The sequence below is a fragment of the Pygocentrus nattereri genome, chromosome 26 (assembly GCF_015220715.1).
Source record: "Pygocentrus nattereri isolate fPygNat1 chromosome 26, fPygNat1.pri, whole genome shotgun sequence".
Taxonomy (NCBI): domain Eukaryota; kingdom Metazoa; phylum Chordata; class Actinopteri; order Characiformes; family Serrasalmidae; genus Pygocentrus; species Pygocentrus nattereri.
In genome coordinates, this window is record NC_051236.1 from 15,418,546 (window position 1) to 15,446,462 (window position 27,917).

At 44.9% G+C, this 27,917-nt stretch overlaps 1 protein-coding gene across 1 annotated transcript in view; it reads right to left on the minus strand.

Annotated features, from left to right (window-relative positions):
- Window positions 1-27,917, minus strand: part of plxna1b (plexin A1b) — a 203,770-nt gene that overhangs the window by 146,167 nt on the left and 29,686 nt on the right. The window contains exons 2-3 of the mRNA XM_037534937.1: window positions 21,150-22,526; window positions 501-683 (exon numbers count right to left, since the gene is read on the minus strand). Of these exons, the coding sequence (XP_037390834.1) occupies window positions 501-683; window positions 21,150-22,325 (1,359 nt within the window). The 5' untranslated portion in view covers window positions 22,326-22,526. The remainder of the gene's footprint in view (window positions 1-500; window positions 684-21,149; window positions 22,527-27,917) is intronic.

Below are 27,917 nucleotides of genomic sequence, written 5' to 3' on the forward strand. Positions count from 1 at the left end.
GAGCAGGTGTGGCAAACTGTGGTTGGGACTAAACTCTCCAGGACCAGGGTAGGTGAACACTGATTTAAAGAGAGATACTCCAGTCAGCACAGGACAAATCCTCCCCAAAAATCCACCCCAAAACAGCTGCAATCTTTAAAAAGTTCCTCCCACTTTTTATATACATATTTTCCTAAATTCAGAAGAAGTCAGAGACATTTCTGTAGGAGAATCCTTACTTTGACCTTAAGTTATGTTGCTAATAAAAAAAAATGTTTTATGAAATACCACCAGTGAAGACCACTGCCACACAAAGCCCATCATCACATTCACAAAAGGCACTGACAGCCCATTTTCACTAAAAGCAATTTAACAGAGAAAATCCAAGGTCCAGGAAACAGCTCACGGCTCCGTTCCCAGAAAATGCTAGCTTCCTGTAGGCTAAACAGGGAAATTCCTCAACAGCACAGTCATGGTGAGATGGCAGCACCATGAGAGCCAAGCACAGGGGAACGCCTTACCTTCTTCAAACGGCCAGTACGTGTACCAGTGAAGACCACAGTGTTGCCGCGGTAATCATAGGCCGCCACTGAAGTCATCCCGTCATCCTTATCGACGAAGAGCGGAATACCCTCGATCGTGCTAGTGCCGCCCAGAGGTTGGTTGAAGTCCTGCCCGCAGAAATTATCATCAATCTGTAGAGGCTGCAAAACAGAAAGAAGAATGGTTAGTGCATGTGAAAGTCATGCTGAGTAAGAGATAAGAACGGAAACAGGGCCTGAAAATTCATTCTGAAACCAAATATCGCCTGAGAACAACCCAATCTAACCAGAACCACAGCACCAAGCATAGAATCCAAACCTGACCGCAGCCAAACAACATTCTGTCCAGAGCCTAATCAGACCACCATCAATTAGAGACGGAATACAACTCCAGAATGGGAAATCTGATCATGTCTAGCTGAGTCCTGTCGGGTTCAGACAAACAGCTCATAGTCTACAAGAGATACTCCAAAACAAGTCACAGCAGGGTGACAATAAGGGAACACCAGGCTGATCGCTATGATCAAAACAAAACTCATCAATAATATTCTACTATAAATCCACTACACAAATACTCCATGTATTTACTTAACAGCACCATGAGATTGGCTGATTTGTGGTTTAACATTTGATGTTGTTTCTCCGCAGTTGCACTTGTCTGCTCAGCTCTCAAGGCAGGGAAAACAAACACACACTGATGGAAGCATTAAGCAGAAACGCTTGCAGACTCTCTGCGGCCAAAAATCGGAAAACTCTGTGGAGAGGAAAAGGGAAGAAAAATAACGCACAAAAACACTCAAAGGGATTTTTAAATCTAGTTAATAATAACACAATGTGATGAAACACTTTCTGCACAGATCAACACTTGATCACGCCCAAAATAAAAATGAATAAATCTCATCCCGTTAGGATCCTGGTGCAGTAAGTGTGATGAAGTAGACAATGTCTCTGTAAAATGATAATGGCTTTTTCTTCAGGTCATCTCATCACACGGTTTAAATAGATTAATCCAATCATGGCCATGCAATCGCTTCTGTAAAATCGGACACTGGGCAAGCAAATAACACACTGCCTGGGAGCTGCTGGCCACATTACAGTCACACAGGCAGAAGAAGCCCAGTAGGTTAGAGCCCAGTTCCTTCATCTTCAGAACCACACTGTCTGTGGTGGATGATGCAAACATAAAGCAAACATGTACAAAGAGATGCTTGCAGTTTTACCATCAAAACAGTCTTGCTAATGGCTAGTACACAGGCAGGAGCAGAGAACAGAAAGCCATAGCTCAGTTCTGTTCTCACAACAAAGCTATTTTTGTGGGATTTTTTTTTTTTTATTGAGATGGGATATACAGCTTATTATATTAAGTTTACCGGAAATTCCATTACTATTGTTGCTTGGAATTAGCAGTTACTTTGACAAATGCTTTTCTACACAAAATGACGTTTACATTAAAAAGAATTCTGGTCTGTTAACTGTTCCACTAATATCTATAAAACATTCTATTAAAACTGTACACTTCAAAATTTAGGGGTCCAAAGGGTTGTTTTTTTGTGTGTGATCTTGTAGAAGAACCACTTTCTGTTCCCTAAAAACCTTTTCAGTGGGCAGTTTATTGCAGAAACATTTTTCAAAGAGGCATTGTAAGAACCACATAATGTAAAGAGTTCAGTAAAAACCCTTCAATGTGTATGGAACATTATGTGAAGGTTCTTCAAACAGTTTAAAGATCCTTCACTCTCTTAAATCTCTTTCAAACATGGTTCTTTAGGTGATACCATAGAGGAGCCTAAAGACCCTTTTTTAATATTAATAACACCAGTAATAATTTCCATGCAAAGACTAAACTTTCAGGGGAACATTATTTCCTCACTGCAAATCCAATATAGTCTGAATCCAATCTTAAATGTCCATTCACAAATCCAATAGGTCCAGCATTCCAGCATATGCCTTGTTTTCTAGGTGCTAGGTACTAACTAGAGCTCCAGTGCCCCCCATGAAAACATTCCAGACTGTGCTGAAGAATTGATCCAGGTTGCTAAGGGGGAGCCTAATGACCCAGTGTAAGATCTTGTATTCCAAAGGTTAATTCTAGAGTCAAAGGTTACCAGGAAACACAAAGGAAAATCACACTGGACACAACACAGCGTAGCCAATTCTCTCTCTTTTGTGCTGTTTGAACACATCCAATGGCTAACAACCTGCAAAGTATCTCTATTAACATAGCGCTGTAAGGCTATGCAAAATACTGGATGCAAATGTTGGCTAATGTATTGGCCTCCTCTTTATAACGGGGCAAAAGGCAGCAATCAGAGGATCCCATTAGCAGAATACAGTGAAATAACTAGTATTTCTAGTGTGGCAATCCTACTAAGCATGCAAGTGCTCAAAGAAATCTCATTTCAGTGAACACAGTGCTCAATCTCAGACACTGCTGTGAAGTGGTGTGTCTGGCACAGGCTATGCACACTCTGTTAGTCACACTTAATTATCACACTCATAAGATCAGTCAAAATAATCACAAATTATTTTTGTCAAAAATGTGCATGTCGCATAGAAATAGCAGCGCTTCAGCCATGCTTTTGGCAAGCAATGTTGCCGTTTGACATTTTCACGGTATGATAACCAGGTCAAAAAATACCACAGTATCACGGTATTAGGCACACACTCAAACACAAAAAAGGTGGTGGAAATTCAAGGGAAATATGTTATAAAAAACATGTTTTTTATAAAAACAAATGACACATTTCACTCCATTGCGCTTGACTGAGCTGTAAAAGAGCCATGTTTGCAAATTTGTTTGGTTTACTTCTTGTCAGCAAAGCCACATGTGATATTACTAACTATTAAAAAATGTATTCCACTACAGATTACCTGTTAAAAATGTAATCTGTATCCTAATCCAAAGGATTACTATACTGAGGTACCATATTAAACTTTTGGATCATTCCTGTTTCTCAAAGACGTATCCATTAGAGAAAACAATAGTCAAGATGAATGTAATCTAACTCTAAAACTATATTACTAAATCAGCAGTTCAATTAAGACATATAAATATATTGGAATACTGGAATATTGTGTCCCTTCAGATTTACATTCCTATTTTGTCCAGTTTTTTGTTGACACTGTCTATCAGTTACAGCTGTGTGTTACCATTCTGTAAGATTCATTTTCTGCGATAAATGGAAAGGTTTTCATCTAAACTTGAGTTTTTGGAATAACTTACACCATTCCAACAACAATACAAACCAATATAACTTCTAACGAATATCCAAAACATGGGGGGGAAAAAAAAAAAAAAAAAAAAAATACCTTGATTTGTCAGTGGTAAGTTAACATAGACAATCATTATGAGTGATGAGTGCTCTTGGTGTCGTGCTAGTAATGATCTGATTTTTATACTGTCTATAATCTGATAACTACCTTTTTCTGTAAATGTACTGAAACTGAACACAGTTACCTATCTTGTATCCTGATTATGTAACAGCACTACATGTGTTCTGGGCAGCACGGTGGCGTGGTGGGTAGCGCTGTCGCCTCACAGCAAGGAGGGCCTGGGTTCAATTCCCCGGCCAGGCGGTCCTCTCTGTGTGGAGTCTGCATGTTCTCCCCGTGTCTGCGTGGGTTTCCTCCAGGTTATCCGGTTTCCTCCCACAGTCCAAAGACATGCAGTCAGGCCAATTGGACGTGCTAAATTGCCCCTAGGTGTGAGTGACTGACTGTGTCTGTCTGTCTGCCCTGCGATGGACTGGCGACCTGTCCAGGGTGTATCCTGCCTTCCGCCCGATGACCGCTGGGATAGGCTCCAGCACCCCCCCGCGACCCTGACGGAGAAGCGGCTTAGATAGTGGATGGATGGATGGATGGATGGATGGATGGACTACATGTGTTCTGTTTCTACTCAATCCTGTGTAAATCGCGACACCATAAGTTTTATTACTATTAATGCTGTGTGTGGCCTCTTCCACAGCATAAAGTGAATAGGAACTAGCTATCCAGAAGCTTATCACTGCACACAATCAGTGTGACCCATAAAACCTCTCTCTCCCTCATATCCTTCAGTTTCTCATATGTAACTTTCTCCAGCTCATTGAATGTGTGTGTATCTACTTCTAGCCAGTGTGTGCAGCCCAAACTCAGATGAAAAAATAAATCCTTTTCTCTTTTAGTCTCGTCTGCCCCCACCTCTCTTTCTCTCCTAATCCATCTAATGGGGTCTCTACCTCCTAGCAGGAAGAGCAAGAAGAAAGGGAGCAGAAGAAAAGGGAAGCAAAAGGAAGAAAGCAGGAGTCAGCTGGGTATCAATTCACTTAACAAAACACTCTCTCTCCCTGCAGACCAGAGAGGCCAGTGTTACCGAGAGAGAGAGAGAGAGAGAGAGAGAGAGAGAGAGAGAGAGAGAGAGAGAGAGAGAGAGAGAGAGAGAGAGAGAGAGAGAGAGAGAGAGAGAGAGAGAGAGAGCGCAGTGTTACACACAGAGAGAGAGAGAGGGGCCAGTGTTACACAGAGAGAGAGAGAGAGGGGCCAGTGTTACACACACAGAGAGAGAGAGAGAGAGAGAGAGAGAGAGAGAGAGAGGGGCCAGTGTTACACAGAGAGAGAGAGAGAGAGAGAGAGAGAGAGAGAGAGAGAGAGAGAGAGAGAGAGCGCAGTGTTACACACAGAGAGAGAGAGAGAGAGAGGGGCCAGTGTTACACAGAGAGAGAGAGAGAGAGAGAGAGGGGCCAGTGTTACACACACACAGAGAGAGAGAGAGAGAGAGAGAGAGAGAGAGAGAGAGAGAGAGAGAGAGAGAGAGAGAGAGAGAGAGAGAGAGAGAGAGAGGGGCCAGTGTTACACAGAGAGAGAGAGAGAGAGAGAGAGAGAGAGAGAGAGAGAGAGAGAGAGAGAGAGAGAGAGGGGCCAGTGTTACACAGAGAGAGAGAGAGAGAGAGAGAGAGAGAGAGAGAGAGAGAGAGAGAGAGAGAGAGAGAGAGAGAGAGAGAGGGGCCAGTGTTACACACAGAGAGAGAGAGAGAGAGAGAGAGAGAGAGAGAGAGAGAGAGAGAGAGAGAGAGAGAGAGAGAGAGAGAGAGAGAGAGAGAGAGAGAGAGAGAGAGAGAGAGGGGCCAGTGTGAGAGAGAGAGAGAGAGAGAGAGAGAGAGAGAGGGGCCAGTGTTACAGAGAGAGAGAGGGGCCAGTGTTACAGAGAGAGAGAGGGGCCAGTGTTACAGAGAGAGAGAGGGGCCAGTGTTACACAGAGAGAGAGGGGCCAGTGTTACACAGAGAGAGAGGGGCCAGTGTTACACAGAGAGAGAGGGGCCAGTGTTACACAGAGAGAGAGGGGCCAGTGTTACACAGAGAGAGAGGGGCCAGTGTTACACAGAGAGAGAGGGGCCAGTGTTACGTGAGAGCGTGAGCGAGAGAGAGCGCGAGCGAGAGAGAGCACGAGCGTTACCGAGAGCGAGAGAGAGAGAGAGAGAGAGGGGGGGGGGGCCAGTGTTACCGAGAGAGCGAGAGAGAGCGAGAGAGCGAGAGAGAGCGCGAGAGAGAGCGCGAGAGGCCAGTGTTACCGAGAGAGAGAGAGAGAGAGAGAGAGAGAGAGAGAGAGAGAGAGAGAGAGAGAGAGAGAGAGCGAGCGCGAGAGGCCAGTGTTACCGAGAGAGCGAGAGCGAGAGGCCAGTGTTACCGAGAGAGCGAGAGCGAGAGGCCAGTGTTACCGAGAGAGCGAGAGCGAGAGGCCAGTGTTACCGAGAGAGCGAGAGCGAGAGGCCAGTGTTACCGAGAGAGCGAGAGCGAGAGGCCAGTGTTACCGAGAGAGCGAGAGCGAGAGGCCAGTGTTACCGAGAGAGAGAGAGCGAGAGGCCAGTGTTACCGAGAGAGCGAGAGCGAGAGGCCAGTGTTACCGAGAGAGCGAGAGCGAGAGGCCAGTGTTACCGAGAGAGAGAGAGCGAGAGCGAGAGGCCAGTGTTACCGAGAGAGCGAGAGGCCAGTGTTACCGAGAGAGCGAGAGCGAGAGGCCAGTGTTACCGAGAGAGAGAGAGCGAGAGGCCAGTGTTACCGAGAGAGAGAGAGCGCGAGGCCAGTGTTACCGAGAGAGAGAGAGCGCGAGGCCAGTGTTACCGAGAGAGAGAGAGCGCGAGGCCAGTGTTACCGAGAGAGAGAGCGAGAGGCCAGTGTTACCGAGAGAGAGAGAGCGAGAGGCCAGTGTTACCGAGAGAGAGAGAGCGCGAGGCCAGTGTTACAGAGAGAGAGAGAGCGCGCGAGGCCAGTGTTACAGAGAGAGAGAGAGCGCGAGATGCCAGTGTTACCGAGAGAGAGAGAGCGCGAGATGCCAGTGTTACCGAGAGAGAGAGAGCGCGAGATGCCAGTGTTACCGAGAGAGAGAGAGCGCGAGATGCCAGTGTTACCGAGAGAGAGAGAGCGCGAGATGCCAGTGTTACCGAGAGCGAGAGAGCGCGAGAGGCCAGTGTTACCGAGAGAGAGAGAGCGCGAGAGGCCAGTGTTACCGAGAGAGAGAGAGCGCGAGAGGCCAGTGTTACCGAGAGAGAGAGAGCGCGAGAGGCCAGTGTTACCGAGAGAGAGAGAGCGCGAGAGGCCAGTGTTACCGAGAGAGAGAGAGAGCGCGAGAGGCCAGTGTTACCGAGAGAGAGAGAGAGCGCGAGGCCAGTGTTACCGAGAGAGAGAGAGCGCGAGGCCAGTGTTACCGAGAGAGAGAGAGCGCGAGGCCAGTGTTACCGAGAGAGAGAGAGGGGCCAGTGTTACACACAGAGAGAGAGAGAGGGGCCAGTGTTACACAGAGAGAGAGAGAGAGAGAGAGAGAGAGAGAGAGAGAGAGAGAGAGAGAGAGAGAGAGAGAGAGAGAGAGAGAGGGGCCAGCGTTAGAGAGAGAGAGAGGGGCCAGTGTTACCGAGAGAGAGAGAGCGAGAGGCCAGTGTTACCGAGAGAGCGAGAGCGAGAGGCCAGTGTTACCGAGAGCGAGAGGCCAGTGTTACCGAGAGCGAGAGGCCAGTGTTACCGAGAGCGAGAGCGAGAGGCCAGTGTTACCGAGAGCGAGAGGCCAGTGTTACACAGAGAGAGAGAGAGGGGCCAGTGTTACACACAGAGAGAGAGAGAGGGGCCAGTGTTACACACACAGAGAGAGAGAGAGGGGCCAGTGTTACACACAGAGAGAGAGAGAGGGGCCAGTGTTACACACAGAGAGAGAGAGAGGGGCCAGTGTTACACACAGAGAGAGAGAGAGGGGCCAGTGTTACACACACAGAGAGAGAGAGAGGGGCCAGTGTTACACACAGAGAGAGAGAGAGAGGCCAGTGTTACACACACAGAGAGAGAGAGAGAGACCAGTGTTACACACACAGAGAGAGAGAGAGAGACCAGTGTTACACACACAGAGAGAGAGAGAGAGACCAGTGTTACACACACAGAGAGAGAGAGAGAGAGACCAGTGTTACACACACAGAGAGAGAGAGAGAGAGAGAGAGAGAGAGAGAGAGAGAGAGAGAGAGAGAGAGAGAGAGAGAGAGAGAGAGAGAGAGAGGCCAGCGTTAGAGAGAGAGAGAGGGGCCAGTGTTACAGAGAGAGAGAGGGGCCAGTGTTACCGAGAGAGAGAGAGCGAGCGAGAGGCCAGTGTTACCGAGAGAGAAAGAGCGAGAGGCCAGTGTTACCGAGAGCGAGAGGCCAGTGTTACACACAGAGAGAGAGAGAGAGAGAGAGAGAGAGAGAGAGAGAGAGAGAGAGAGAGAGAGAGAGAGAGAGAGAGAGAGAGAGAGAGAGAGAGAGAGAGAGAGAGGCCAGCGTTAGAGAGAGAGAGAGGGGCCAGCGTTACAGAGAGAGAGAGGGGCCAGCGTTACAGAGAGAGAGAGGGGCCAGTGTTACGTGAGAGCGTGAGCGAGAGAGAGCACGAGCGAGAGAGAGCACGAGCGAGAGAGAGCACGAGCGTTACCGAGAGCGCACGAGCGTTACCGAGAGCGCACGAGCGTTACCGAGAGCGCGAGAGAGGCCAATGTTACCGAGAGAGAGAGAGAGAGAGAGAGAGAGAGAGAGAGAGAGAGAGAGAGAGAGAGAGGGGCCAGTGTTACCGAGAGAGAGAGAGCGCGAGAGGCCAGTGTTACCGAGAGAGAGAGAGCGCGAGAGGCCAGTGTTACCGAGAGAGAGAGCGCGCGAGAGGCCAGTGTTACCGAGAGAGAGAGAGCGCGAGGCCAGTGTTACCGAGAGAGAGAGAGCGAGAGGCCAGTGTTACCGAGAGAGAGAGAGAGCGAGAGGCCAGTGTTACCGAGAGAGAGAGAGAGCGAGAGGCCAGTGTTACCGAGAGAGAGAGAGAGCGAGAGGCCAGTGTTACCGAGAGAGAGAGAGAGCGAGAGGCCAGTGTTACCGAGAGAGAGAGAGAGAGCGAGAGGCCAGTGTTACCGAGAGAGAGAGAGAGAGCGAGAGGCCAGTGTTACCGAGAGAGAGAGAGAGCGAGAGGCCAGTGTTACCGAGAGAGAGAGAGAGCGAGAGGCCAGTGTTACCGAGAGAGAGAGAGAGCGAGAGGCCAGTGTTACCGAGAGAGAGAGAGAGCGAGAGGCCAGTGTTACCGAGAGAGAGAGAGCGAGAGGCCAGTGTTACCGAGAGAGAGAGAGCGAGAGGCCAGTGTTACCGAGAGAGAGAGAGCGCGAGAGGCCAGTGTTACCGAGAGAGAGAGAGAGAGCGCGCGAGGCCAGTGTTACCGAGAGAGAGAGAGAGAGCGCGCGAGGCCAGTGTTACCGAGAGAGAGAGAGAGAGAGCGCGCGAGAGGCCAGTGTTACCGAGAGAGAGAGAGCGAGAGGCCAGTGTTACCGAGAGAGAGAGAGCGAGAGGCCAGTGTTACCGAGAGAGAGAGAGCGAGAGGCCAGTGTTACCGAGAGAGAGAGAGAGAGCGCGCGAGAGGCCAGTGTTACCGAGAGAGAGAGAGCGAGAGGCCAGCGTTACCGAGAGAGAGAGAGAGCGCGAGAGGCCAGTGTTACCGAGAGAGAGAGAGAGAGCGCGCGAGAGGCCAGTGTTACCGAGAGAGAGAGAGCGAGAGGCCAGTGTTACCGAGAGAGAGAGAGAGAGAGCGCGCGAGAGGCCAGTGTTACCGAGAGAGAGAGAGCGAGAGGCCAGTGTTACCGAGAGAGAGAGAGCGAGAGGCCAGTGTTACCGAGAGAGAGAGAGCGAGAGGCCAGTGTTACCGAGAGAGAGAGAGAGAGCGCGCGAGAGGCCAGTGTTACCGAGAGAGAGAGAGCGAGAGGCCAGCGTTACCGAGAGAGAGAGAGAGCGCGAGAGGCCAGTGTTACCGAGAGAGAGAGAGAGAGCGAGAGGCCAGTGTTACCGAGAGAGAGAGAGAGAGCGCGCGAGGCCAGTGTTACCGAGAGAGAGAGAGAGAGAGCGCGCGAGGCCAGTGTTACCGAGAGAGAGAGAGAGAGCGCGCGAGGCCAGTGTTACCGAGAGAGAGAGAGAGAGCGCGCGAGAGGCCAGTGTTACCGAGAGAGAGAGAGCGAGAGGCCAGTGTTACCGAGAGAGAGAGAGCGAGAGGCCAGTGTTACCGAGAGAGAGAGAGAGAGCGCGCGAGAGGCCAGTGTTACCGAGAGAGAGAGAGCGAGAGGCCAGCGTTACCGAGAGAGAGAGAGAGCGCGAGAGGCCAGTGTTACCGAGAGAGAGAGAGAGCGCGAGAGGCCAGTGTTACCGAGAGAGAGAGAGAGCGAGAGGCCAGTGTTACCGAGAGAGAGAGAGAGAGCGCGCGAGGCCAGTGTTACCGAGAGAGAGAGAGAGAGCGCGCGAGGCCAGTGTTACCGAGAGAGAGAGAGAGAGCGCGCGAGGCCAGTGTTACCGAGAGAGAGAGAGAGAGAGCGCGCGAGAGGCCAGTGTTACCGAGAGAGAGAGAGCGAGAGGCCAGTGTTACCGAGAGAGAGAGAGAGAGCGCGCGAGGCCAGTGTTACCGAGAGAGAGAGAGAGAGCGCGCGAGGCCAGTGTTACCGAGAGAGAGAGAGAGAGCGCGCGAGGCCAGTGTTACCGAGAGAGAGAGAGAGAGCGCGCGAGAGGCCAGTGTTACCGAGAGAGAGAGAGCGAGAGGCCAGTGTTACCGAGAGAGAGAGAGAGAGCGCGCGAGAGGCCAGTGTTACCGAGAGAGAGAGAGCGAGAGGCCAGCGTTACCGAGAGAGAGAGAGAGCGCGAGAGGCCAGTGTTACCGAGAGAGAGAGAGAGCGCGAGAGGCCAGTGTTACCGAGAGAGAGAGAGAGCGAGAGGCCAGTGTTACCGAGAGAGAGAGAGAGAGCGCGCGAGGCCAGTGTTACCGAGAGAGAGAGAGAGAGCGCGCGAGGCCAGTGTTACCGAGAGAGAGAGAGAGAGCGCGCGAGAGGCCAGTGTTACCGAGAGAGAGAGAGCGAGAGGCCAGTGTTACCGAGAGAGAGAGAGCGAGAGGCCAGTGTTACCGAGAGAGAGAGAGCGAGAGGCCAGTGTTACCGAGAGAGAGAGAGAGAGCGCGCGAGAGGCCAGTGTTACCGAGAGAGAGAGAGCGAGAGGCCAGCGTTACCGAGAGAGAGAGAGAGCGCGAGAGGCCAGTGTTACCGAGAGAGAGAGAGAGCGCGAGAGGCCAGTGTTACCGAGAGAGAGAGAGAGCGAGAGGCCAGTGTTACAGAGAGAGAGAGAGCGAGAGGCCAGCGTTACCGAGAGAGAGAGAGCGAGAGGCCAGTGTTACCGAGAGAGGGAGCGAGAGGCCAGTGTTACCGAGAGAGAGAGCGCGAGGCCAGTGTTACCGAGAGAGAGAGCGCGAGAGGCCAGTGTTACCGAGAGAGAGAGAGCGAGAGGCCAGCGTTACCGAGAGAGAGAGAGCGAGAGGCCAGCGTTACCGAGAGAGAGAGCGAGAGGCCAGCGTTACCGAGAGAGAGAGAGCGAGAGGCCAGCGTTACCGAGAGAGAGAGAGCGAGAGGCCAGTGTTACCGAGAGAGGGAGCGAGAGGCCAGTGTTACCGAGAGAGAGAGCGAGAGGCCAGTGTTACCGAGAGAGAGAGCGCGAGAGGCCAGTGTTACCGAGAGCGAGAGGACAGTGTTACCGAGAGCGAGAGGCCAGTGTTACCGAGAGCGAGAGAGAGAGGGGGAGAGAGGGGGAGAGGCCAGTGTTACCGAGAGAGACAGAGAGAGAGACAGACACTCAATCAAACATCCCCCAATCAGCATTCCCTATACTGGTCGATCAGGATCACTGTATAACTATTACAGGGGAAAAGGAATTCATGTCTGAGATGTTCGATATCACTGTTCCTTTTTCCATATTGATATTGAAACCGAGCCAATAATCTTCCTGTAAAAACTACGATGCTGTTTCAATTTAATGTTTTCACTCACATGTACAAGTAGACCATCATGCTTAACCTACTTCAGAACTGAAAATCATATTGAACCTGAAAATGTATATAGTTTTGCTGCTAGTGCACATTCATGTAAGCTGCATGCATGGCGCAAACAGCAACATAACGTATTAACACAGCAAATATTCGGGCATCCTTACATACGCTACATCAAAAATATCCACCTTATCATTCTGAAACACTGAATGTTGTGTATTATTACAACCCTAGTTTGGAGAGGCCAGAGAAGGCAACCAAATGGTCAGAGATATGCACACACTGAGCTGACAGTGCAGAAAAAAGCTACATTCTCATATTAAAAGAGCTTCCCTTTTACATTCCCATATCCTCTTTTCTCAATCTGAGCGATCAGACCTTAAACCACTGAAGAAAGACAAAGAATGACACAACCCGAGCACGCAATTTCCCTTAGTCAGGCCCTAAAGCCTGCCAATACAATGCATTAGAGGATGAAGCCAACGGAATACACCGCAGGTAGCAGAATGGTAAATCACCCTCTCCGCTCTGGCATTCAGTCAATGACTCTCTCACACTCACTCACACACACGCAGAGTCAGTGTGAGTTACACACCAGTACATCACTGGCCTAAAGCCAAACTCTGCTATTGTACCATAGACTTCTGGTCAAACCAAAACCACACACACACACACAGGCGGCCAGAGAACGTGACCAGAGTGTGTATTAGGTAGAGTGGCGGAGAGAATGATAAGTCACGGCTGAATACAGAAGGATTAGGTTGAAGTCAAGAGAGAGGGAGTGTGTGAACGAGTGTGGTGTGTGTGTGGTGTGCGTGTGTGGTGTGAGAGAATAGAGCTTTAGTCTCTAATGTGTCAAATAAAAACCGCATTCTATGAGCTGACAGAGGGCAACCAATGACCAGAGGCTTACACACACTGATCAGATAGAGGGAGAGTGTCTGTCTGTCTGTCTGTCTGTCTGTCTGTCTCAATGTGTAATAAGGCTGGAGAGAAATGAGAGAAAGAATACTGCGAGTTTAAAATGTGCCATCACCCTCTAATTCTCTCGCGCACACACACACGAAATTCCCTTATAAATGGCTACATATACACGATCATATAAGTACCAGCAGATAACTGCTTAAAAACCTTTTGAAGACTGAACAGACATTGGATTTGGTAAATAATTTAAACCAATACGATGATGTATTTTTGTCTCACTATGAAAGAGCAGAATGTTTAGGCGATGCTGTGCTACTGTGTTAAACTGCCAATGTTACTCAAGTTACTGCATTTGTAACCCTACAGAAATTAAAGTTAGATTTCTCTCTAATGCTAATAAACATGCATTTAGTTCCAATTTCTACATTTTCCAAAAAAGGTTTATGTATCTGCATCGGCAGACAAATTACTGTGCAAAAGTCTGAACTAAGCATTTTTGTAATCCATTTATCTTGGCAATAGGTCTGTCTGTGCTTGTTAAAACACCATATACATCAGAGTAAACGCAAATGAACTTGCATACAGCAAAAAGCAATAAGGTTTTTTTTTTTTTAATGAAAAAGTATTCATTATCTTGTGAGCTAGTTAGAAGAACAAGGTTTGATTCCAGACACATACAGTAAAAATTACTCTCCTATGAGGAGAGCTTTGTTAAACAAACACTCTGACATACTTAAAATACTACTTACTGAATTAATAATATTTGTGTTTATTGTAATAGTGTTTGTTTGAGAACATAAAAGTCTACCAAGCAGATAAATAGCTTTATAAACCCAATTTTCTCATGCAACTACAACTTTTGCACAGTACTGTATATACGTGAAACATATCAGATATCTGCATCAACCCAAGATTCCTATATCAGTGCATCTCTAGCACTGACACTTCAATTACACACTTATTACCTTAATAACTTCATCAGATTGCATTATACACTCTTAAAAACATGGTTCTTCAGAGGTTCTTCAGTGAAGAAAATGGTTGTATATGGAACAATGAACACTCAAAGTACACTTTAAAGGGTTTATTAAAGGGTTCTTCGCTCCATGAAAGGGTTCTTCAGACTGATGGACATGGTTATACATAGCACTCAAAAGGGTTCCTCTACTGTTAGTGTCCACTAAAAAAAACTTTTTTTTTTTTTAGAGTGTAGACCATGTACTTACTGTATAACAAGCTTTAGTATGTAATACAACTGAGACTTTATGGTGTTAAATCAAACACATGGATTTTCTAACTGAGGCAAATGAAGTGTAAAGACATGTTAAAAGCTCCTTCTCTAACAAAGAACTTAAAGCAGAGCTCTCTCTGAGCACAAAACATTCAGCACCTACCAGTGAGATTCATGTAATTGGCCAGTCATGTGACCAAAGCAACACTCAAACAGTGTGTGTGTGTGTGTGTGTGTGTGTGGGGGGGGGGGGGGGGGGGGGGGGGGGTAGTGGGTCAATGCCACTGTAAATGTATAGGAAAAAAAACATTTTGAAGAGGAATTCCACAGATTATGTTGCAAACAAAGACATTCAGAGTGTGAAATGGTGCACTGTAGAAAAACTTACCAACTCCATGGGCTGGAATGTTTACAACGAAAACAGTCCATTTATTTACCATCCAAGATGACCACTGAACCTACACGTGCTCTCAGTTATATCTAATGCGGATATAGCTAAAACAGAAGGTCAAAATTCGCTTTTGCTCTGTAAATGCCACTCTGCCATTACGTCTTTTAAAAATACATTTTAGGCCAAAACGCCATCTCAAAAGTCCTGTCAATCCATCTCAACTGTTATAAACAAACATCAAGAAGTTTCTCTAGAATGGTGCATCTTAAATCTAACCACTCTGAATGACACTGTTTACATCTCAACCTTTAATTATGTAGACGCTTTGGGAAATAAGTGAAATCCTACTTGTAATAATGTAACTTTGCTTTTCAAACTAAAGCTGAGTTTAAAGCTGAGTTGTGATGTTTTCTGAGCTGGTTTCATCTCTTTATTAATATGTATGGTTCTTTGTATACCTTGAAATTACAGCTCAATAGACGCGTTAAAAGAACTAATATCTGAGTAACACAGACACGGGAAAGACTCCGACACCTACAGACACAAAACTCTGCATTAATGTGTGTATGTGCGCGCGAGTCTTGTCCTGGCTGAGACACAGACTGCTTATTATGTGTCTGCCCAGGAAGGCCAAGGACTATAAATACACAGCACTAGTGCTGTTAGCAAATACACCTGGCCACCACACACACACACCCACGGTTGCAGAGAAACATCCACACACTTGCTCCTGCTTCAGTCTAACTATGCAGTAAAAACACATTCCGTATAATGCTGTCAGACTTTAACCATCATCTGCGGCACGCAGATAAAACTCCCAAATTCCCGTAAAAAAATGTCACACCAGCACACAGCCATTCACGACCCACATTCCACACGTTCACCACACAAACATTCTGCTGAGATCTTCTAATAGACCGTGGTGTGACACACTGAGCCTCTGTGAGAGAACGAGAGCGAAATAAAAGAAACAAATGTAATGAATCAACACGTGTTTACTGTCTGATGTCTGTTCTGCACTAGACTTAAAGCATTTAAAAATAATGGAAGCTTATAGCCAAGAATGAGCATCATGTAACCGTCACGCGTTAACTTTGTCAGGTTGTTAAATGATCCCAAATAGACTTGTGGTTTCTGACTCAGTGTGACCCACAGTTATGAATAAAAATGGACAAAAGTTCAAGATGTCTGCTTCTACTGTTTTAGCTATAAAATTCCAAAGATAGTTTACCAATCGTGTTTATCTACTGAAATAAAGGTTCATTAAAAAAAAAAAAAAAAAAAAGGATCAAGGAAACGGATACATCTCTTTCCTTTAGAGTTTATTTGTTAATTAGTGCAATTATACTGAGGAATGATGACCAACACCCCTAAATACAGTATTACTTTGCTACACGACAGGTCAATATGTACTAAACGACTGCGATAATGATTAACACGTGCTTCACTCTACAGCTGCTGTTGACTCTAAAGAGTGAGACAGAAAGAGGGAGAAAGGAAAGAGACAAGGGGGGAGAAGAGAGAAAGAGGGAAAGAAAAAGGCTAGGAAAGAAAGATATGGGAGAGAGAAAGGAAAGAGGTGAGATAAATGAGAAGAGGGGAAGAGACAAGAAAGAAAAGAGCAAGAGACAGATAGAAAGGAAAAGACTGGAGAGAAAAAGGAGAGAAGAGAAAGAGGAGTGAGAGGGAGAGGAGTGAGAGAATAGTGAGAGAGCGAGAGAGAGAGAGCAAGAGCGAGAGAGAAATGAGAATGAAAAGCCCAGCAGTCAGAGGGCTGAAAACAGATGAGGTGAGACAGACATTTCATCTTTATGACTGTTTGTGTTTGTTGGGGCGTGTGTGTGTGTGTGTGCGCACGCATGTGTGTGTGTGTTCACGGTGGTATGAGATAAGCCTGCATCAGTGTGTGAGTGTAAAGTATGGATCTGAATTCAATCAAAGGCGTGTAATCTGGAGTGTTTAGCTGAGCGGTGAACATGGCCTGTGTTACAGAAAACCATTTAACAGATTAAAACTCCAAATCTGCACACCAGAGAGTGTGTGAGAACCAGATAAGCACTTCAGCAGCCACTTGCAACTGCACACACACAAATCTGCTGCCTCGCTCAGCTGCCTCGTCATAGAAATTATGATGCAAACACAAAAACACACATATGCCTTTTTAATACCATTCGTACTGCGACTCTGTGTCCTCATCTCCAGTAATGGGACTTGTCAATGCACTTCTGCAGTATGAAGGTCATGCGTTTGTTTCTATTAATAAACTAACAATGCCTGCCTTTCAGGGCCCAACTGATATAACAGGCATCATTAGCAAACTGCAGTGTTTTCCGCATCAGCCAATGATATTTAAGATGCTTCCTGATGAGGCAAAACACTTCACAGTACTTCTCAATATGAGGCGTTTTACTGTATGACAGTCATACAGGCTGAACTAGCAAATATACAGGCAGAACACAAAAAAAAACATCATGATAAGTAAGAAAAGAAACATAAACCTAACTTTTAGCATTAGAGAAGGAAATGTTTTTCTATGAAGAGAACAAATGAAAAATAAGTATAAGTAATAATTAAGAATTAAAACCACAGAGAACCAGTGCTCATATCAGTGAGGTAAAAGCACTGTAACTAAAACTACTGTATTATAAAATTAAAACATAACTCTAATTATAAAATGATATGGATCTCCAGTTACCAGCATTTTTAGCCCCTTAAAATCAATACAGGCCACAAATTTTTCATCTTGGTCGGCCCTACTGCCCACGTCTGTTTGAGTGTGTGGAAGGGTCTGACAGAAGTGGGTAATTAATCATGTTCCACTTTGTCTCAAACGCACACCTGCACGCACACACACACACACACACACATCCCTGTAATACTGACTCATGACCTTCGCTAACCAGAGACTGGTCTGGGGTCACAGAGTCATGGGGTCAAGCATGTCTACTGACCACAGCTTCACCTCTGACCTATTGACTGAGTAATTTATGACCATGCAATGATGGCTAAAGCATGTGCCAATATGTATTGGTTTGGTAAAAAGGTTTCTTTGCACCTTCACTGATAAAACGGTCATTAGGAAGTTCAGGAATGTTCATTGTTGTATGTATCTGACACATCATAACCTAGTTTTCTATGGTGGACTGTAGATAAACATATTGAAGACTCAGTGGCTGTGCAAATACTGTATACTGTGAGAAAAGTGAAAAGCAGGAAATACGGCTTAACCACCACAGTACAGAGTGGTTTCCTTTTAGTTACACTGATTGAGGACAGTGATGAGCAGTTGCACCAGGGCTGCCCCAGTTTAATGTGCAAGCCAAAAGCTAATATGTAAACCTTGAACACATTCAGCTCGCCCACAGAGAGCGAGGCCAATTGTGCTCTCTTGGATGTCCGGCCACAGATGGCTGTAGCGTCACCAGGGATTGAACTCATGATCTGATGATAGGGCCAACGTTTAGGCGGTTGCCCCCACTCAATGATTTGATGTGAAATTTGCTGTAGTTGAGAAACTTACCAAGTCAAAAATGTTTACAGCAGTGGTAATAGGAAACCAGGCAGCCAAAGGGCTTAATGCCTCTAAAAGCAAGCAAATACTTTGCCCGAACACACGCAAAGTGGTAGGTTACATCCAAGGGGTTATGAGGCAAACAGGTACACAGGCAAATATATATAATTTTTTTTTTTTTTAAATCTTTACCATTACCAACATTACATATGAAAACTGTATTTGACCTGAACCCATCATTGACCTGGTTACATTCTGAAGCACAGCGCTTGTTTAGAGTTTTTAATGCTGCTAAGAAACCAGCATGAATGGCTCAGGAAGAAGTCCAACTGTGCTGTTTCATAATATTAAATATTGTACTTTTATAATCCAAATGGCTGAAATAAAATGAAAAAGATTTTATTTGAAGAGTCCCTGCCATCAGAACCAAAGTGCCTTTGCTTTTTTGAAATAAAAATGTAATTTGGTACAAACACACCATTCACTCCTCAGCCCTTACAGACCATATATACACAAACAAAACTGAAAAGCAGCCTGTTTTAAATTCACTATTTCTGTGATGTCATGAAAAGCAACATATTTATGTATATTCACCTATTCAACCTACAGCAGTGTAGCCCCGCCCACTTATACTTAAGTCAGAAGGAATGCATCAGTCTGGACTGCTTTTTGTATGAGGTGCAATACAGCAGCCAATTAGAGAAGAGCTTATTTTACATATACCAGTCCCAGTGTCACAGTAACCAAACAGCTTGTTTAATTCTAAGGGATAAAGAGAGGTTGGAAAACGAACTCAAAAATAAATGAGGACTGTTTCTGCTAAATAAAATCACAGCAACCTTATAACCTAAGCTCAAAAATAAATGGCAAGATATAAGATACGGACGCTTTACATGTTTTGTTTTGGGAATTATATAATACATAAGCATCAACTTTATTAGTTCATTTGCATTAGAAAACCATTTCAAACGCTTGTGATTAATAAATGTGAACTAAAGCAGGGTCAAACTTTTAATTGGTACTGTGATCAGAAACATCAAGTATATTGGATATCACAGCTTGGTTTAGATCACACACATTAAGTACACCAGTACCTGTTAACTTCATTCAGGGAAATATACAGACACTAGCATTATTGGTATTAATATGTATCCAATAAAACAACAAACTGCATCCGACTTGGATGCACATTTTTACAAATACTGATACAATAATAACCTCCAAAACACTGTGAGACCTTTTTAAGCAGCATCAAACACCATGACACAAGTTCTTTCCTCAGTCAGCACAAACTCCTACAGACAGGCCGCACATGGACATAGAAACTAAATAAACTGCGTTTTCCAACCCAAGAAAAGGCAACCGGGGTGGGAAAGGGGTCATCTTAAGCTCTGAGTGCTCAGTTAAATCAAAGTCGCTCAGAGAAAGAGAGAGAGCGAGTGAGAAGAAAAGAGATTAAGAGAGTGAGCGAAAGAGAAGACGACAGCCAAGCCCCGGTCCCGGAGGACTCTGATGGCAGAGAAGACGGGATCAAGATTCTCTAAATGAATTAAGAGAGTGAGCGAGGCAGCGAGAGAGAAAGAGGGACTTGAGAAATCTAGTCAGACGAACTAATGATGTTCCTGTCTGACTGAATAATGAAAGGAGAGAGAGAAGAAAGAGAGAGAGGGGAAGAGAGCGAGAGAGAGAGTGAGAGTGAGAGAGAGAGCTAAGGCAAGAGAAAGAGCGCTAGCGAAAGCCTAGGTTGCAGCGTGCAATACCCCAACCAAGGACTGGGCATCCAAATAAATAAATAAAATCTGACAAAGATCACACTTTTAAGTTCATCTCAGTGACTGCACCCACGCCTGCTTTTCCACAGGCTGGCAAACCCCACCTACAGGTGCCTAATTTAAAGTGACAGAGCTCATAAATCATCGCATTACATGCAGAATCCCAACAGGTGTGGGCAGCAAAATGTGACACATGGAAAGCTGAAAATGAAAAGGCTCTTCCAAATGTGATGAGGTGACCATTATCCTGGCCAGACAATGAGTTTTCACTAAGAAGGAACAACACGTACCAAACTCACTACAGCGAGGCTCTGCATGGTCATTCTGAGCTGGAAGGCTGAACCAGGGGGGAGGTTATTAAAACCAGCTCAAAACCACAACTTTTAATTCCCAACAGCACAAGACTGTGAGTCACAGCATTATTATCCATGTACTGGGGTTTTGAGAACATCCATTTAAAAGAGCATGTCAGAACCAGGACAGCTGCATACCGAGCTAATAAACAGCAGCAGCCACTGAGTGACAGTGCAGAATTAGTAGAGTTTGGACATTAACAAATGCTACACTGACACTTACAGGTAATTATATATCTAGATTAGTTCAATACTGTCAATACTTTACTGCAGCTGTTCTGGTAGCTCTTATTTGAAAAGATTGCAAAGGACACATGGTTTAATTCTGATAAGACATAATCTCTCTCTATACATATCTCCAAACACTCAGCAAGCCTGTTTCCTTCCGTTTTGAAGATGATAACACAGAACAATTACATCTAACCTTCAAACATTACCACAAAGCGATATGAACAACTTATTCTTTGTAATTTCTCATTTACAAAGCTTTAATGCTTTGTAAACTGTATTATAAGGAAAGCACGGCCAGGAAAATTCAGGCAGAAGCCAGAAACATGTTTACGTGATGAGCACTCTAAATTATTGTTACGCAGGGAGATTCACTCCAAAGAGGCCCAAGTTTTCTGTTGTAACTCCCGTTAGGAAGAAGCAATCTGAACCAAAAAATATGCGACATACTTGATGTATGTGTAATTGATTGCATTACATGTGATGCTGGAAGTGATCTCCATTTTCTGCCAGACACATTCAATGCAGTGCTCCATGTTCCTGAAGGTTCCTTGCCTGAACAACGGTACCTACCTCATCGCCCCGACGCAATTGCACGCATCGCCCCAGCCTGTTTGAAGCTCCATATACTGAGGAGCACATGGTATGTTGTTTTGCTCAGATTGCTTTGTCCTAGCAAAAGTTATTACAGTTATTACAGGGGTTTCTTTCTAGTGAATCTCCCTGTATTTACTATCACTGAGGTGTTTCACTGCAAAACCATTCAGCCTTGGCAAACAAAAAAAATGTTCTTGACTTATTGGAAAACTGATGTGGATTTATTGGACAATGATTTTTGACAGAGGGTAACCACCCACGCATCCATCCACTATGTATCCAAATCAGTTAGATAATAAGAACTTACCGAGTTGATGCACGCAAGTTCCTTGTTGAGGAGCCAGGGCAGAGACAATTTGCCTTCTCCCCTGTAGCAGGACTGGATCCTCTCCTTGATCTTCTCCTTTATGCGCCTCAGTGTGAAGAGGCACAGGGCAGACTCTTTCGGGGGCTTGGCTCTGTTCTTCTGGCCCTGGGAGAAGACAGTGAACAGGATGTCCTCGTTCTCAGACACCCCCAAAGAGTTGGCCAGTTGTCTGCCAGGCTTGCTCAGGTAAGCATCCTGGATCAGGCGGTATTCCACGCCGTCTTTGGTGCAACCGATGGGGAACTCCACATAGGAGTAGAACTTGGGGTCATCCACACAAAGGCGCACAATCTTGGACGTGAAGAACTGTTCCCCACTGGCATCTGGTGAAGTCAGCTGTGTGTCCAGCTGCAGGGTTAGATAATACACAAACTGTTCGCTGCTGAAGCCATAGACATAGTAGATGTCGAAGGCCGGGAACTTGGACAGAGTGTCCGAAGGGATCTTGAGCTGCGAGGAGACAAACTCATCCTGATAGACGAAGCTGAACATGTCAGCGTTCTCCTCATTGGCCATCAGCTTCCGGCTAGACAGAGTCGGGAAGTATTCAGACTTTCCGTCAATTGGGGTTCCGATGAAGAGTTTGCTGCGGGATCCTTCTGAGATGATGACTCCAGACATTGTTCCAGATTCGGCCACACTGGACAGGTAGTGCTCCTTGCGATGGTGCGGTTCTCCCAGTTTGAAGAGGTCATCCAACCGCAGGAACTGACAGATGCCCTGTGAGGTGCTTCCGCAAGCGATTAGTCGATTCTGGCCATAGTCCACCAGCAGCAGCTTATTGACATTGTTGGTCTGGGACTGGTCATGTGGGCAGGATTGGACGCTTGGTGGAGGGTAGCATTTTTCATTATCCAATACCGGGCCGGTCATGTGACTCCTCAGCTTGGTCAGGTTGCTTGAGAGCTTGTAGATCCAGTTAACGGCCCCAACGTATACTTCGCCAGTGGTGTTATGAATGGCCAAATGGGTCAGACCCCATTCTGATGGAGAGAATGTTTGGAAGGGCTCTGCAGCTCCTCCAGCAGAAGTAAGAGAGAAGGATAGGGTCAGCAGCCCAAGAAGGAGCACTCGCCCTGGGCTGAGGGTGCACAACAGCCCCAACTGAGGCCACATATCGGCTCTGGTCCGCACAAGAGAAGGTTAGGTCCTCTTTCTGTGTCAGTCTCTCCAAGTCTTGCACTGTTTAGTATGTACTTATATATTTAACTAACAAGAGTGGCCAGAAACACAACTCTTATTGATCCTGCGTCCTCTTCTCTCCTCTCAAAGCTGTCATTTACTGCACCATTTGCAACAACTCGGCAGCCAGTGGCCCTACAAGACAAAAAAAAAAAAAAAAGAAAAATATTATAAGTACAAATAAAACACTTACTATTGATTATGCATCATACTTGAAAGGCAGGGAGCAAGCAGAAAAGTTAAGACGACATCATCCATGCAAAATAAATGGCTCAAAGTAATGTGGTCAGAGGGGGCGAAACCTTGACAACATTTAATTACCAAGACGAATGGTGAGGAGGCTCAAGATGGATTAGAAGATGCACTGTACACAAACTCATCATTGGATACCAGTGCAACAGCAGACACACTGTGGTGCTCTCTTCAATGAATTCATAACACATCCATTATCACAAAGTGTCTGAGAGGAGCTTTTTGCAGATTAAGTATTTTCTCCCTCCCTTTCTCGTTTGCTCTCTCTCTCTCTCGCTCTCTCTCTCAGTATGCCTTCACTGAGAGATACTGGAAGATGAATGCTCCTCAGTGAATATGGAAACTTACTGAAGTTCTTTCATAAATATTTTACATTTCTTTTTTAACCATTAATAAGGATACACACAATCAGACTGCAATATCGGTTTATATTATGCTTGCATTTTTACAAACAGTTGAGCAAATAATTTGTTGTTTTTTGGTCAGTAAAAAAACTGAGAAAGTAGCAAAAACAAAAAAGACAGAAGAACCATGAGGACCAGGTAAGATTTTCTTCCCCGCTAACTTTATGCTATATTGCACTTTATTTTCTATGTTAGTTTGGATTTTTTTTTAAATAATTACCCTACAGTAGTTCCCAAAACTTTCAGTGCAAGGCCCCTTTTGTGGATACTAAGTGCCACTGTACACCCCCCCATTGGCCCCCTCCCCTTGGTCATTACTGTCATTATGCTCATTTGACAAATAAGGACCATGTCTTTCCAGAGCCCTGGTAAGACCTGCATATGGAGACATGGCCCTGTTCTATGACATCACAGATAACTCGCTTAGAGAGCAGGCCACCGCCGTGAATGATTGATTGGCACACTTCACTGTAATAGCACGCAATCATTTTTAATTAATACATTTTTAGGTACGGCTGAAGGTTTAGAGGAGATTTAAAAAACAAACAAAACTTACGATTACTTTGTAAACAGAAATTCTGAGACTTTTCTGCAGCCCTGTTATCTCACCCTGCGCCACAGCCGCCAGTTTGAGACCCTGTGAGTAAGAGTGAACGGTGAGCTTGCTCTATACTGTACCATGATTCAGCAATAAAGTATATTTCAGACTGGTGGGAAACACAGAACAGTGACAAAATCCTTACTCTATCATAATCTGTCATATCAGGTTTCCTTACCAAACATGATGACTCAGTAAAACTGCTCAGCAAACTACACTGAATGACCAAGCTAGCCATACCACCTTCACATGCCAAATCTTTGTCTCCATATACTTCATCCAAATGGAATGGCTTTATCTGATGACCTTGTCCAATAAATCTCTTTCCCACCGTTCCTAGTCCAGCAATGGATTTCCAGTGTAGGGGATTTCTACATTTTAACACCACTTATTCCTAATTCAGCACACACACTAATTCTTGGAAGTGGTCAGGAAAAAAAAAACAAAAAAAAACACAGGACTACAGCCAGCCCTCAGCCAAAGCTCAATAAGACCGAAATGTAGGTTAAAGCTTCCCGGAGAACGTAATTATTCGCACTAGTGAGTAGCCGTGCTGTTAATTCCAAATGTGGTATGTAAAATGATTAATTATTAATAACCTTCTTAAACAGCAAAGAAAAAGGTTTTACCAAGGGAAAATAAAAACATGCCATTTGACCCAATTAATAAACATTTCTCTCATTTTTTCCCTTTTTAAAATCAGTTTTCAGCAGTAAAGAGGTTTGGTCCATGTCCATGCATTGAGACAACTTTTCTGCATATGTCAGTAAGTAAAGTGTGTAAATGATCCATTGGTTTTACTCAGCAGTGTCACATGTAGGTTAATGTCATGCTTCATATCCTCTATTATATTCAATATCTAGGCTAGTGAACCGAGACCTTCTGGTGCAAGAAGGTTAACGTAGCCATTAGGTCAGTGGGCGAGAGCAAGACTGACTGATTTGAGACTGAATTGACTTCTGTGAGACAAACAATTAGGACACTGCTGTTAAAAGACAGTTTAGGCAAAAATATCTAACTTGCAGAGTTTCTCCCTTTTCCTAACATCCATCACAGCACATTTGATATTTGCTTCTTTAATTTTGCACTGGAGCTACGAGTCTTATTAAGCAAATTCCCCACGAATAACTTTGAAAAGCTGGGCGTATAACATGAAAAACTTCTGTCCTCACTGTTCTATAGCGTTGAATCAACTGTCTATATAAAGAAACTAAGCTGCAAAAAAGCCCATTTTGAATTCACCTGTTCCCACGCAAATCATATTTACATAAATATGCCAAATCCACACACTGTAGTTTAGCCCCGCCCATTCATACTGGATTTTTATGTGGGCCGTGTCTTGAATGAGGCACAACACATTACAGCCAATCAACACAGAGATGTTTTACATACATCATTTTATGTATTGTATTTACATACAACAGTCCATTTAATAATAAGGCATTAAAAAGAGGCTAGAAAATTTAATTTTGACTTTTGGTGCATAAAACCCACAAACCACATAACCACATCTCAGAAGAAAAAAAATGAAATACAAGAATAAATGTAGGATATGGACCCTTAAAAAAAGGGAACAAAAGTAAATAAAAATCCAAACACTATTGATCATGAATTTTAGCCATACTTTGTCTATTTTTATAGATGATATGCCAAACATGTCAGAAACCTCATTTTTACAACTTTATACAATTTGCGCTAAGAGATGACTTTAGCATACATTATACAACATGTTATTTGGTGGGATAAAGTTTCCATTACCTTTTAGCTACATTAGCTTCACAGCTCCAGAGCAAAAAATTAAAGAAAACAGCAGGTATCAAAAATGTCACAACTACATGCAAAAACTGTACAAATGTGTTTTTTGCTGAACTGAATCTTTTATATTTTCATAGGCATGCAGGTGTTACAGTAATCCACACAAATCAATACCACCCTCCTGCTCAGCTCTGGCCGCACCAGACTAACCTCTTCCAGAGGCTGCTGGAAGAGAGAAGCAGAGAAAAGAAGAGACCCGGGCAGCAGAAATGGAGAAATCTGAACGGGAGGAAGGGCAGGGGCCAGAGAAAACTGGGCAAGATAAAGGAAAAAAAAATCAAACGAGAGAGAAAGAAGAGAAGAATAAGGAATGTTTTTCTTTCTTGCACTCCTTTTCTTTGCCCATTTCTTATCTCCACTGCCTCTTTTTCCTTCAGCGGGTGATTGAGGGCCTTCTTATCTGTCCATCATCCCCAAGGACGAGAGGAGGGGAAGTGGCGTCACTCCGCACAGCTTTAGAAACTAGGAGGAGAGCGGAGGAAAATAAAACGAAGAGATAGCATTCCTCTGGCTGAGAATGGCAGAGCAGCCAGAGAAGACCAGGCCATTAGAATGCATTACAATAACGTTTTAGGGGAAGATACGAGCTGATAACTGCACACAATAGCCAGCAGGCAGAACTCAAATGGGCAGCGTGTGACATCATAATTCCATTACAATGAGGTCATAAATGCTACCAAATCTCTTTTAGTATCGCAGAGCAATAGATCATAGATACACATTACATATTACGCAGATATAAAACGAACATGAACAGACACAACTGATTAAGCATATTTCATTTTAAAGGCTCTCTGACCTAAAGGCTTACGTAAAAATCCTTAACAATTAATTTCCAAGACTGGAAATTCTGCTAGATCTGCCCCAGTCAACTGTAAGTGCTATTACTGTGAAATGGTAGCATCTAGGTGCAACAACATCTCAGCCACAAAGCAATAGACCATGCAAACTCACAGAACAGGGTCACAGAGTGCTGAAAAACAAATTACTTATTCTCTACTGCATTACTCACTACAAAGTCCCAAAAGTGCCAACAAGTTTGGTGGAGGAGGGATAATGATCTAGGGCTGTTTTTCAGGGATTGGGATCAGCTCCTTTGTTTCAACAAACAAATGTGATGTCCAACAAGCTTAAATAGGTGTGATGGTGTTCACAAACTTCTGGCCATATAGTGCATGAATTTATTTGGGGGGAAAAAATATTCGCGTGAAACAGAGTTAGAAAATACTAAACCACAATCACAACATTCAAACTCATCTGTGGAACGTCTTCAGGTCAGGCAGCTGTGTTGTGACGAGGCTGGCTGGGTCTAAATCGCCCTATTTAACAGAAGGCAGACATTTCTGACAGCAGTAATGCGTGTTCTTTCAAAAGTTTAAAAAAACCAAATAGAAATAAAATTTAACCTGTCATTATTACCATCATACCGTCATATTAAGCACAGGTCATCATACCACACCTCTTAATAGTCCAATCTGTTTTCTAGTAATCTTAGATTAAAGTATAGCCCAGAAGCATTTTTAACCCTTTTGTTGCAAACGCCTAGAATCTCTTACAACTCAGCTGGTGGAAGGTCTTTTCCATGCATACTGCAAGCTTGACTGGTGTTGGTGTTTATAATTTTGATTACAATCACAGGGCACAAGGAAGAAAAAGTACATTATGATTTGTGATTGACGCTGAAAACAGAGGAAATCCCTACTATGAGCGGATGAGTAGACTTTTGACTAGTGATGTATTATACATTATATTATACTTTTTTCTAGGTTCTTTACTTTGTATTGCTGTTATCCAAATCTTTCTAGGATCAGAAAATATGTCCTTGACATAAGCAGGCACAACCACAATCAAATGATGGGTTTGCCACAAAAGAATCTCATTCTGCTCTCAACTGTACAAATCACATTGTGCACTGAGAACAGATGTCAATTTAAAACCAACAGTGGAGCGCAGAGCCTGCTAGCTCATTTAGGCATGTCATTTACGCACGGAGAATGACTGCACGTGAGTGAGAGAGAGAGATACGGAGATAGAAACAGAAACAGAAATAGAGAGAGAGAGAGAGAGAGAAACAGAAAGAGAAATGGTTAGAGGCAGATACCTGTAGGAGATTGTCTCAACACTCATTTCTCTTCATTTGTGTGGATCAGGCTTGACGTAGCAGAGCGTAAATTTCACAACAAATTGCATCTGCGTGCTCTCGCATTGTTATCTGGCACAGTAATGGGCGAAATGCTATCACCGCTCGAGCCCAACACACACAGCCATTTGTAGCGAGAGGAGTTAGCGCTTAATAGCGTATTCTGCTAGCGCAGAACGCGGCACTGAGAGATGGAGAAAAACAGATTTGGGGCAGTTATCAAACCCTGACCATCCCACAGTCCCTGGAGAATGACTGACAGATGGGAAAATTGTCAATTCTCTTCCCAGATAAAGAAATTCCCTCCTTTGCCAATT